Genomic DNA, 12,769 nt, shown 5'->3' on the forward strand with positions numbered 1-12,769 from the left:
CTACATATAGACAATAGTAAATAGCTTATAGCTTTGCAATTCACTGTGGTAACAGTGAGGCGCTCATTGTTTGAAAGCAGTATTTCTCCAAAGTTCTAGGACATGCTTGAATTTTTCAAATTTACACAGTTATAATAAATTCCTAGATTATAGAAGGGTTTCTGTGGTACCATTTTTAAGTGGCATATTATATGACAATTAGTATCTGCAGTAGTATTGCCCAAGACAAATGGATGTGGTTAAAATAATACTAGCTGCTGTCATATGTCAGAGACATGCTAGTCCACATACCACTGCTATTTTAATTTCATAGGCTTCACTTAAATGTATTAAAAAACACTTAGTAGTTGTCACCGGAAGCATAAATTCCATTGGTGATTCCTGGTTGTTTTTTTGAAAGTTAGCTTTCATTGCCTGGAAAAATAGCAGTTATTAGTGGAATGCGTGAAAGGGAAGAGACAAGTATCTATACAAAGAAGCACCAGCATCTGGCACCCGAAGTAATTTCTAGTTTACAAAAATACCTGATGGTGATCTAAATCTGTAGTTGTGTGTCACTTATATTTGGTCTTAGTATCATATTGCTTGATTATCCATAGCATGTATATACATACATTCCGGATCCTGTACTTGGTAGAATGTAATTGTAAGAAGCTTAAAATGCTCATAATAGATTATAACAATGGCTTTATCTGATAATATAGATGGTAAAAAGCCTTGTGGGGAAATCTGTGATCATGGTTCAAATCTGACTCTGAAATAGGAAAGCAACTCATGCTAAGAAAATGGTAGACGTTTCACCTAGTATAAGGAATTAGAAGTATGTAAAATACCTCTGGCATTACAGTAATTGCTACTAATTGTGCTAAGATTAAAAAAAAATGCATAGCTTTCAATTGGTGACAGCTTGCTACTTAAATCTGTGTCCCGGTAGTTAGTTACTATAGGTCATGGATGTCTTAAAGCCTATAAAGACAATTTTAATTTTCTTAAATAGTAAAAAAAAAAACCCAACAACCTTATCTAAAGAGCTATAAACCCCCACAATATTAGAAATACAGATTATACCCTCAGACTAGAAGTTAGCTTAACTTGTTGAATGAACATAATTTTAAGGCAAGGTCTTTCTCTGCTTAGAGGGTATCTTCCAAATCAGCAGGCTGGGGTGTTTTGCTTTTTTGCTTTTTTTAATTTATTCATTTCTCCCCTGAAGTAAAAGCAACCTAGGAACTGCACCGGCTAATAACAAAATGCATGGTATAAGTGACTTGCTTTCTTGGAACACTTACTGCAAAGCATTAGTGAGTTGCAGTATAATACATAGAGAAATGCTAAATCTAGTATTTTCTTGTCTGGCTGTCAATGCCTATATTATGATATTTAATAGTCCTGAATGTAGTTGGTTCATTTTAACAAAAGATGAGATTTCATTGATCACCAATAAATACAACGTATTCTTTAAAATTAGGTACTACCTAAATCTTGCTGTATTCAGCAAATACAGCACTCGGGGGAAATCTTGTTTCCAAACCTCCTGTTGATTTCGGACAATTCACCTTTTATCCTACTTGTTGATAAAGTAGTTGTTTTCACTGCTTAGATTTCCAGAGAGTACTGCTGGCTGATGAGGGAAAGTAAATTAACGTGGTTTTGTTGGGTCTGTCAAGAAGCTGGGGGACAGGGACACAGGCTGCTGTGTCCTTGGGCTGAGGTTCCCTGTGGGGGTCTCTCCAGCTGGGCTTCCTGGCAATTTCCAAGATCAGGTAATTTATTTTCAAGAAGGTTGTTGAGATTTAACCTCCACTGAATTTTTGTAACTTGTGTTTTTATAGTCTGTGGGTTCTGCGAGATCTTGGAATATACCTGTTTGTTTAAAAAAAAAAAGACAAAAAACCAAAACATGGAGGGTTTTGTGGTAACCAAGATTGATTTCCATACAATTCAAATTTGACCTAGTGTTTGTCTTGCCTGCAGCGTGCCTCCTAACTCCCAGGGAAGAGTTCTCCTCACTGACCTTTCCGGAGAACCGATTTTTAATGTGTCTTTGAGCTCATTTGCACTGACCACACCGACTGTTTTAGCTGACGGCGTCCAGGTACCCGAATGAAGGATTGTCACCAGCACTAAAGGCTGCTGAATTGCTACCGCCAGGAGGAAAAGAGATACCGGGAAAGGAGGTGCGCACAAAAATGAGGAGAAAAGAACAGAAACGACACACCAGCACCACCCCCCACCCCACCCCCCCCCCCCCCAAAAAAAAAAAGTAAGTCGTAGATAAAATAGCTGAAAAGGCAGTTGTAAGCACCGCCGGTCCCTGTCAATAAACTGACAGAAACGTGTCTTTGCCAGGCAGGTTTTCAGAGCTTAATGCACTTCTCCTGTGCTGCTGCGTCCTCCCCGGCGCCCAGCAGCGGGCAGAAGCTCCTGGGCAGACGTTTTTCTGCTTGGTAGAGACTCCTCTTGTGCTGCTCCCCCTCAACCGCTGAGGCGGGCAAGGCCCGAAGCCAACCGACCTTCCATGATGGCGGCGGAGCTCAGCCCCCTCAGCTGCTCGCCCTCGGCGCCGCCCGGCCCCGCCGCCGGTCTCCCCGCCCCAGCGGGGGCGGGGAGACCGGCGGCGGGGCGGGCGGTGCCGAGGGCGGGCGAAGACGCGGTTGCGCCGTCGGTGTAGCCCCCGTCCGCCACACAGCCGCCATGTTGTGCCGCTTCGCCTCGGCGGGCAGGTGAGAGGCGCGCCGCGGAGGGGGTGGGTGAGCGTCATGTCGGACACAGCCCCCGCGGCGTGAGGTGGAGGACGGGCTGCCCTCCCGCGGCGGAGCGGGGTGGGCTGGAGGAGGAGGAGGCGGCGGCGGCGGTGGTGGGGGTCGTCCCCTCCTCGTCCCTCAGCGTCTCCCCGCCATTTCGGGAGGAGGGAGGTCGCGCTGCTGCAGGGATCATCGGCGAACCGGGCAGCGCGGGGGGGGGCTGCTGGTTGTTGTCCTTTCTCCCTGTCAGGTTCTGCTCTCTGCTGAGGGGCTGTCGTCGCCTGACATGGTGCTGCCAGCTCCTCTTATCTCCCCTAGACAGGGTCACCCCCCTCGGCCGCCCTTCAGAGCCCCGCGGGTTTTGCTGGTGGTTCGTCCCTGGTTTATGCCAAGGTCACCGGCGAAACATAAAAGGGCGGCAGGAGTTGACCTTCCTCCCGGCCCAGCGGTTCTCCTTTCGCTGTTGCGCCTGGTGACGAGCACGAGGTGTTAAAAGTGGGGAAGGGTAACCAGAACCTGGGTGGGTTTCTGCGCTGGACATGGCGACTGCCCCGCTATCAGGCAGCGTGTGGTTTTCTGGTACCCACCACAGGGACAGGGAGGCACGTGGGGTGGCCTGAGTGATAGGTCTGGGTTCAGGTCTGGGAACCCTGCCTGGGGTTTTCAGGCCTTTTGTTTCCCAGTACAGGGTCATCGCGGGTAGTGAGGGAAGGACACTTCAGGGACGTCTTGGCTTCTGTTGTTAATGAATAAAGATTAGGTGAAGCTTTGAATGGCAGCATGTTACTGCTGGCTTTCCATTCCTACCTCCACCTTTGCCTTGCCCGCGTGTGTGGGAGGGCCTGGGACTCTTTGCAGTGGCTTGGGGGGCTTGGTTTGAGAAGTGGCATCTTTATGTTGCGAAGCCCTGTATCTGAGACCTTCATGTGAACTCGGCTTTGCAATTAAGCTACAGAGTGTGCTTGCTTTGAGCTCTTGAAAAAGGGAAATTTGACTCCTTTACCTAAGATACCACCCCATGTGCTTAAAGCAGATGATCATAACAGTCATGGTTTCAGTCTGCTTCAGTGGTGAAGCCCGAGTACTGAATAAGACTGCTTTCTGTTTTTTTCTCTTCTAGAAGCAGTGCCAAGTTGATAGCGCCATTGGGATGCTTGGTCTCTAGGCAAAAACACACTCTTCCTGACTTGTCGTATGACTATGGCGCTCTGGAACCTCATATTAATGCAGAGATCATGCAGCTGCACCACAGCAAGCATCATGCCACCTACGTGAACAACCTGAATGTTACAGAGGAGAAATACAAAGAGGCGCTGGCAAAAGGTCTGTATATCTACAGTCAACAGATGAGACAGAAGCTAGTTGACATAGGTAACAGGACAATAGAATGGATAGCCCTTAGTTCCAGGGGAAATATTTTATTTTCAAGTTTTTGGATTATCTAATTCAAGTTTACCTTTTTCTTTCTTTTTTTTTTTCTTTAATAATGTGAGATGCTATTAGGAACAAGCTTTCATTGTAAGCTTCAGTGGTGCTGATAATTGGAAACTAGGTGTAACTAAAAAGCATGAATTCTGTGTAGTACTGTAAAACTAGAAGAAAATTCATTGATTTTTGGGGATTTAGTCCATATTGACATTAGTAACTTGAACCAAAGACTGAGTCAATAGGAAACTGTAGTCATTTTACTAAACAAATACTTTGTGATGAAAGGTTAGTAACAAACTTAGATAAAGTTAAATTTGTGCACCTTCATGGTTTTTGTATCAGATACTCTGCTGATTATTGTGGAATAATCTTAGTTGCCTACAAATGGAGGTGAGACAAATGCCCAGTTAATGTACATGACACCCAGTGAAGAAATCTGAATTTGCTGTCAGTTGTGCCACTGGATCAGATTGAGGGGTCATGTAGGTTGCATGCCAGTGTGAGACACAAGATAAATGTCAAGCTATCATGGATTTTTTTGTTAAGATCTTAAATTGAATCTTGAGATATGCTGACTTCTGTGAAAACTTTACAGTTGTTCTAGCAGGGCTACGCTGAAACAGATGAAATGCTTTTTTCAAATCTTCTTTCAGTTGGACTGGTGAAAGTGTGTGAAATAACGTGTATATATTCTTAAGAAGGTGGAATATTTTCTGAGTTTTTTTCTGTCATGATGATCTTTCTAAAGAATATCAATTTATCTCTAAGAAGTGATTACTTTATAGACTCACTTCTGCGTTGTTGCCAGGTGGCTTCACAGTGTAATTTAACTGGTTGGGCTTGGATAAAAGTGAGTCAAAATTGTCAATATCTGAGTAAACTTGAACCCTGTAGCCCTTGAGAGTTTAATATTCCTTTTAATAGAGAATATTAAAAGAGTATTAATATTCCTTTAATAGAGAATGTTGGTTACCTATGAAAGTTTAGAGATTTTCAAGTGCCCAAGTAAGCTTAAAAATAACTTGTGTGGTCTAAGTTAATGAACTAATGAGATTTGGTTAAGAATCAAGCAATGAAGATTGGTTCCTGCTTTGTCCTGACAGTGGTGGATCCAGGAAAGTTGTATTCCGGAGACTTAATTAGTGCAAACAGAATTGAGGAGGGAACCTGAACTATAAGAAATTGGGATATCTGCTGGTGATATTGGTGATCTGCTGCTGGTTACTTACGCTGTTCAGTGATCAAGGCTTCAGCCACTAGTGAAATCAGAATTTCTGCTTAGCAGGAACATCTGCAGTGTTGTGGATCCTTTGAGATATTTTTTAAAAAAATACTATACTTTGATAGGCTTTCATCACTTGCTGTTGGAAACAGTGTATCTAGAGGTAGAAGTTAATCTTTCCCTAAGGATTTTGCAGGCATTATTTTGCAAATGGATAATGTAATGGTGGTGGTAACGCACATCAAAGCAGACAGATATTTCCTTGCAGACAAATATTTCATTGCGATATTTGTCTCTGTGTGTGTTTTGGTTTGGCTTCCCCTCCCTGCCCCCTAGTTGGAATCTGAGTATACTATGTGTAGTGTTTTGACCCTCATTAGAAAGACTTCTAAGACCATGATTCAGGAAAGGTCAGAGTCTGAACTACCACATCATTCTGTCAGTGTTGTCATTCTTTTTCCATACTTTAAAACTGAGCATGATCAAAAACCTCTCTGCGCTGCATTTCAGTATTGAGTTACCCAGCACATCTAATCGCTCTCTAATACTTCTGGATAACAGAACCTTGGCAATGGCTTTTGTTCAGCAATGGAAGGTATTCTTTTCAGATCCTCTTTACATCTTCTTCACCTATCTGTGTCTGCTTAGAAAACTCAAATAAAAGCTGTCCTGAGGTTCCCTTGGCTTATGTTGTCAGCTCATTTGAAAATGAGCATGCGTTTCTGTGATGGGGTGCAGTGCGGGACCCTATGTTTCAGCATAAGCAGGTTGTGATTACTGTCTCATCAAAATATGCAGGACTGGCTAATTAAAGGATATAAACTTGAAACTTACTTTTAGTGAAAACTTGTGCCTACCAGAATTTTCCCTGCTCTTTTCTGACAGTCATGTGACCTGTGGTGCTTTGCTTATTGCTCTTACAAGGAAACAAATGACTCGGTAGACTAAGAAACTGAGTTGCCTAGTCTTTGGAGCACCTCTAAGCTGCCTGTCTTGGTTTACTGAATTGTCCTCTGTGGCTGTGTTGAGGAGTGTGGTGAGCTGGAGCAAATGCCAGGGACTCTATACAAATAAATTCCAAGATATTTTTGTTGTAACCGAAGGGCAAGTTAATTTTTACCCATTGTCTTTTCCAGTGCAAAGTTCAGCAAGACTGATCCGACAGCACCACAAATAGCGTGTTTTAAGGACAATGGTCAAATGCCCTTTCTGGTTCCTAGTGGTCCTAGATTCTTCTAAGGAATGGTGGAATAAATGGTGATAAAGATGTTAAAGACATCCTGGGTTATTTTTGGATTTCTGGCTTGCGATACGTTGTATGCTCTGGATGAACTTAAAAGTGTCATTAAGGAATGCAAAATTCAAGGAAGATGTCCCAAAGGTGCCATTCGAGTAGGTATGAGAGGTGTCTCATCTTTAACATGCTACCTGAGTTCAGCAAATAGTGTTTGTACTAACTGCATTGGATGCTTTGTTCCAGTCCTGTACCTGTCTGGTTTTATTGCGCTGGGTATTATTAGGAATGGAGACGCAGAGATCATGTTAGTCACAGACCGTTTTTTAACTTACAGATATTTTTCTGAATGCGAGAAAAAAAACCAAACATATTGCATGTGAAAGTGAATTTGTGTAGGGGTGACATTATTCTTAAGAAAAGTTTATAGAAAACTGTTTAGTTTCTGCACCTTAAGGAAACTTTTTATTCAGTGATCATTTCCAGCAAAACCAAAAACCATAGGTGTGTGTTTGAGCACGACTATAATTCATTTTAGCAAAGCATTGAATTCTCTATTTTTGGGGGACTTGTGAGTCACGTTGGAACAGCTTCATCCAAATATTTTATTTGTATGAAACTTACCAAGGATGTTGTAATTTCTGAAGGGTACTTAAAAGGCTTGTAGATGTGGCAGTTAGGGACATGGTTTAGAGGTGGACTTTGCAGTGTTAGGTTTATGGTTGGACACAATGATCTTAAAGGTCTTTTCCAACCTAAATGATTCTATTAGGACGTAATGCTGAGAACCTGGAATCCTGTATAAAACCTTAGTAACAAGTGTGCTACTGCTTTGTGGCTTGCCTTCACATCTGTGTTAAGATGACTCATTTATTGCTATAGGAAGACTTCTGCTACTCATTCTGAAAGACAGTGGATGAAACAGCTGCCCGTACTGACTGCTTATTAGAGAATGTACTGGAGTGATGGAAAAGCTCTCAAAAACCTTTGAAATGTTTGAATTCTTTTAAAAGCCAAAATAGCATTGAAAATACTTGTGTTGAAGTGGTGCAACACCATTTAGAGGCACAAGGCACCAGTGAATTCTTTAAGGAATATGACATGTGGCGAGGGAGGAAGTATGGGGTCTGATCTTGATTTCTGATGCAGGGTTCTGTAATGTGGAGTAAAGTGATCTGGGTCACTATCTCTTCCTGCAAGTACTTCCCTCCAAAAAAACCCAAAACAAATAGAAAAATAGGAGGGAGAAGAACATTTTGTTTGTGTACATGCTTACTGTACTCATCAACTTTCTCTGAAGCACAAACTCTTTGCCCTGTAAATTGTTTAAGAAGCTTAAAAATTCTTAGTTTGCAAATCAGTGAGCTAATGGGCAAACAATGTTCTTGTCTCGTAGTGGTAATACTGAGCAATGTACAAGTGCTGGGTCCTTCAAATGTTCTAGCTGTACTAGTTGTTTTATTCTGCTACAGAATGTCAGTAAATCTTGTATGTGTAGTGTGAGTTGCCTGAAAGTTGCTGTATTGGCAGATCACATATCATTACAGGTTTAGAAAAGGTAAAAGGTAAAGAAATCTTCATAGTAGTTTGTCAGTGACTATCTACAATATGGACAAGAGTCACAAACCTTATCTTTTCCATTACACATGTTATAGGCCTGTAAGACCTGAAAGATTTTGGAGATGGATGGAGGCCTAGTGGCAACTTAGTAACTACTGTGGTGATGATGATGTTTTTATTTATCCATGTATTTTTATCTTCTGCGTCTGTAGGTGATGTTACAGCTCAGGTGTCACTTCAGCCTGCACTGAAGTTCAATGGTGGGGGTCATATCAATCACACCATCTTCTGGACAAACCTTTCTCCTAATGGAGGAGGAGAGCCTAAAGGTTAGTGCTTGTTATAATTGACCAGTAGAGCTGATGATCTTTTCTTTATTTGGAAGAGTCTAAAGGATCTTTATTTCTCAGATTTAATTTGCCTTCAGTTGTCACAATTCTGAGCAATTCAGGGTTTTTTGGTTGCAAGCCAAGAATAGAAAAAGCTAGCCCCATGCTAAGTATTTTTAATTTCTAAAGCTGATTATGTATACACTGCAAAATACCTAGCTATTGCTTTATATTGTCCTTTCCATCTTCATATGAGAAAATAGTTGTGTAAAGCTCTGCTATTTAAGTTGGCATATATGTACTCGGTTCACAGAAAGGGAAGAAATGTGCTGCAGACCACCCAAACTAGTGGCTGGATTTGTGCTCCAATTTGAATAGGAATAGTTCAGCAGTTAAAGCCTGAAGGAAGAAATCTCCTTTGGGAGGATAGAGTAGTGATTATCTACAAGTGACCTGCAATTAAAGGTAAAGGCCCTATGATCTCACAAAAGCTGTTGTGATAAACCTGAGGGTTTTTAAATTAGGTTTATATGCCAGTCTGTAAAGCGGTGGGCTTCAGGTGCTTTGAACTCTGGTTCGGCATTCATAGGTGACATCTGCTTGTGACTTTTGACTCTACCATGGAAGTACAAAGATGCTCTGAAGATGATCTGATTAAGACTCGAGCATAAGGCTTTGAATCTGAAATTTCAATAAGCAGTTCTGATGTCAGTCCATTTCTGATAGCTTGTTTTCAGATGACATTCTCAGAAAAGATGCTTTAAAGCTTTTATTTTTGTCTCCCATTTTCTATGAAGTTTCTGTGAAAGTCGGTAAGCCCAAAATATCATCTTTCACTTTCAACTGAATGGTTCAAGGCTTTTGTAGGAAGCCTGCTAAAGCCTGTCATAAGATGCGCTTGCAGCTATCACCAAGAGATTTTCAAGACCATCTGTCTGAAGGTGGAAGGAATGAAGAATTCTCCAGTATTGCCCTATATGAAGTGTTCTTACACATGCTAATTAGAAAGCTGATTAGGAAGGCGCATAGACACCTTCAGGTTTTGAGCAAACACTTAAATATCCGAAAACCACATATGTGCTAGGGTGTAGGGGAAAGGAAGTAGTTTGGCAATGTATTGTTACACTAAACAATTCTAGTTTCTGTTCCCTTCGCCCCAGCACACGTTAGCTTAACTGTATAGTTAAGAAGGGATGTCATCATGGAGTCTTCTTATCCATATCAAATAGACTATTTAACTGTAGAAGCAGATGTAAATCTAAAATACGAGGGAAAAGGTTAAATACCTCTTACTATGTGTCGGTTCATTATGTTGATATCAAAGATGTCCAAATATTTCTTTGTACTAAGACAAAGAAATCATAGCCACTTAGTGTTGTCTTTTAGATATGCAAACTAGCTCTTTACTTTCTTTCCTACTTCTCCTTTGTGGCCTTCCCTTTCCTTTTAGGCAAGAATGTAAGCAGCTGAGTGTCCTGTTGGTAGCACCCTGGCTGTATCTTCGAGGACAGCATGTTTGACTACTGCACTGATTTCTTGCTTAAGCAGGTCGGGACAGAACTGTTAATTAATGATGGAACTACTCCATTTGTTTAGACACTTCCTTCCCACAGAGACCAAATGCTTCTGCTCCTCTTCCCTTCTCTGTCCAGGCGGTATCTGGAAATTTAAAGATGTTAAGTACCTGACCTTCTGTGATCTTTCTGTGCTTTTTTTAAAGGAGAATTGATGGAAGCCATCAAGCGTGACTTTGGTTCCTTCGCGAACTTCAAGGAGAAGTTGACAGCTGTATCAGTTGGTGTTCAGGGATCAGGCTGGGGTTGGCTTGGCTATAACAAAGAGCAGGGCCGCCTACAAATAGCAGCTTGTGCAAATCAAGACCCTTTGCAAGGAACAACAGGTCAGGTTTCTTTCCTTCCCTTCTGCATCTCTCTCTGTAGACTTCATAGGCAAGTGTATGAGATCTGAAAAGGGGTTTGTGGACAAATGCTGAGAAGAAATTGCTGGATAAATAGGGCTGGAAAACTGAATATGACTACTAGCAGAGGTGAAAAACAGTTGCAATTTTTAAAACAGCATTTGTAAAGCAGGACTTAAAAAGTAGAATTTAAAGTCTGTCTAGTCAAAGGGGAAATAGATGGGGCATATTGTGAAAGTGCTCTGTCTTAGACAATAGTTTTAGCTTAGGATCCTTTGGATTATTTTTGAGTAACTGGAGTAGCTTGTCTGTATCGAGGAAGATGGAGCCTCTTGCCTTTAGACTGTTTTCTCTGTCAAGGGGGGCTATTCACAGAACTGTCAGCGTAGGCCAGACAACAGGAGAGGGGAAGGTGTACGTAGTAACAAGAGTTGACTTCCTCTCTCCTGTTGTCTGGCCTACACTGACCCTTCTGCCAGAGAAAGCTATCTAAAGGAGGTGGTGTACATAGTAACTGTTGTTACTATGTAGGCTGCGTTTAAAATGGAAGGAAACTGCTTCCTTAATATTGGTAAAAAGTAATGAGTGTCAATTAAATAAGCCTTGGATGGGGACACATCTTACTGCTAGTCAAGGAGCATAATACTGGCCATGATGACTTTTGAAGATATTTTTATTTTCTTCGAGTGACATGGCAGTGATGATGGCAGGCTGGACACCCTCCACAGAAGGAAGAGCACGTGGCCAATGAGAGCCCTATCTGCAGTGCCTGTTTGTCCAAATCCTGTTGCAGATATCTTTAAAACATGATCTGTAAAATTCGTAGAGAATGGGAAGGAATTTAATGTATTGTCAGAAATCTGTGTATTGCTTATCAGTAGGGAAAAAAAAATAATTTTATTTTAGGAACATACAGCATAATGGGTAAATTTCACCCCTGCCCTTCCATGAAAACTCTCCACTAAAAATTCAGTGAGAAGGGTATTTAAGGACAAAAGCAAGGAAAGTAATTAGACAATAACTTGTGATCAAAATATTGGATGCCAACTGGCATGGCAAGAGGCTCCTCCGTGGTGTAACTTTTCACGAAAATGCTTGTATAACTGTGCAAAAGAGGTAAACTTTTAAAAAATGACTTTATCTCATTTCAGTTGTGACTTCAGGGCAATTCTAGAGTATTCATAGGTGTTTGTCTTAATCAGCTCTTTCAGTTTATATGTGTGTGTGGAGAGCAAACAATGTTGCAATAACCGCCTATGTGCCAGAGAGCTCTTTGTCTCCCTGCAGATAAAGACTCAGAAATTGAGTACAACTTCGGGATGCAATGTAAAACGTTACATGTAAAGCATGTTTTCATAGATTTACAAAACTTACCCTCCTTTTTGTTTCTTTTACAGGTCTCATTCCTTTGCTGGGAATTGATGTATGGGAACATGCTTATTATCTTCAGTATAAAAATGTTCGACCTGATTATTTGAAAGCCATTTGGAATGTGATCAACTGGGAGAATGTATCTTCAAGATATGCAGCTTGCAAAAAGTAGAGTGGTATTCTTGCACAGACTACTAAAATGTCACCACTTCTACTCTGATACCACTGTAGTAGTGCCTGTGGCTTACAAATGAATTGCTCTACTGCAGAAAACACTTAGCTCATCCAACAAAAGCATTTCATAATCAAGCAAAGTGTCTGCTTGTTTAATTCTGTGAGAGGTATTTACTTAGATTTTTGAAGCTTTAAACTGTTGTGCAACAAAGGGAGACACTTTAAATAGTCTTTTCCATTGCATATAAAACATAGATCACTTTGCTGAAGCTTATCGAGGTAATGGATTTCCTTGTTGCACTGAAATACCTAAGTGGAAACATGTACTTTATGTTGCTATAAACAAATAAAACTCAAAAGAAGAATCTTCTATAACTGTCTATAAGAGACTAATTTTTAATAATAGCTGGACCGGTTACTTACCTGATTTGAAAATGGTTGGAGAAGTGCCTTTTGTAATTTATTGTATTACAGAGTGTGGAGCTTTCTTACAGATTAAAAAGATAGGTTAAAGGGGAAATAGATGTTGCTGTGCCCACCTGACTTGGCTGTCTTCCGTCGTCCCTGTCATTTCCTGGATCTCTTAAGTAAGACCTTCATGTCTCTAGCTGACTAGCGTGTCTATGTGACTAGCATCATATAGGTTTTTGCCTGACAGAAGCATCTGGCAGAAAGAATTACACTTTTTAGGTGGCAATTCAAAACTAAATCTTTGCTGTAGTTATTTACTGGGGCGATCAGTTTATTTTGAAACCCATGTTCCTAACTAAATGCGCCCAGCCTCTTTCC

General features: G+C 41.2%; 1 protein-coding gene across 1 annotated transcript; it reads left to right on the plus strand.

The window, feature by feature from the left end:
* Nucleotides 1-2,598: 2,598 nt before the first annotated feature.
* On the plus strand, nt 2,599-12,355 carry SOD2 (superoxide dismutase 2). The gene is made up of 5 exons (XM_054196112.1): nt 2,599-2,723; nt 3,865-4,067; nt 8,401-8,517; nt 10,238-10,417; nt 11,833-12,355. Exons 1-5 carry the CDS (start codon nt 2,695-2,697, stop codon nt 11,976-11,978), a joined length of 675 nt encoding a protein of 224 aa, XP_054052087.1. The 5' UTR covers nt 2,599-2,694; the 3' UTR covers nt 11,979-12,355.
* Nucleotides 12,356-12,769: the final 414 nt, after the last annotated feature.

This window comes from Rissa tridactyla, chromosome 3 (genome assembly GCF_028500815.1).
Source record: "Rissa tridactyla isolate bRisTri1 chromosome 3, bRisTri1.patW.cur.20221130, whole genome shotgun sequence".
Lineage (NCBI taxonomy): Eukaryota > Metazoa > Chordata > Aves > Charadriiformes > Laridae > Rissa > Rissa tridactyla.

Coding starts and splice junctions, on each gene's coding strand:
- SOD2 (XM_054196112.1), top strand. CDS start 2,695: ATGTTGTGCCGCTTCGCCTCGGCGGGCAG. Junction 4,068..8,400: donor CAAAGAGGCGCTGGCAAAAG/GTCTGTATATCT, acceptor CTGCGTCTGTAG/GTGATGTTACAGCTCAGGTG. Junction 8,518..10,237: donor TGGAGGAGGAGAGCCTAAAG/GTTAGTGCTTGT, acceptor CTTTTTTTAAAG/GAGAATTGATGGAAGCCATC.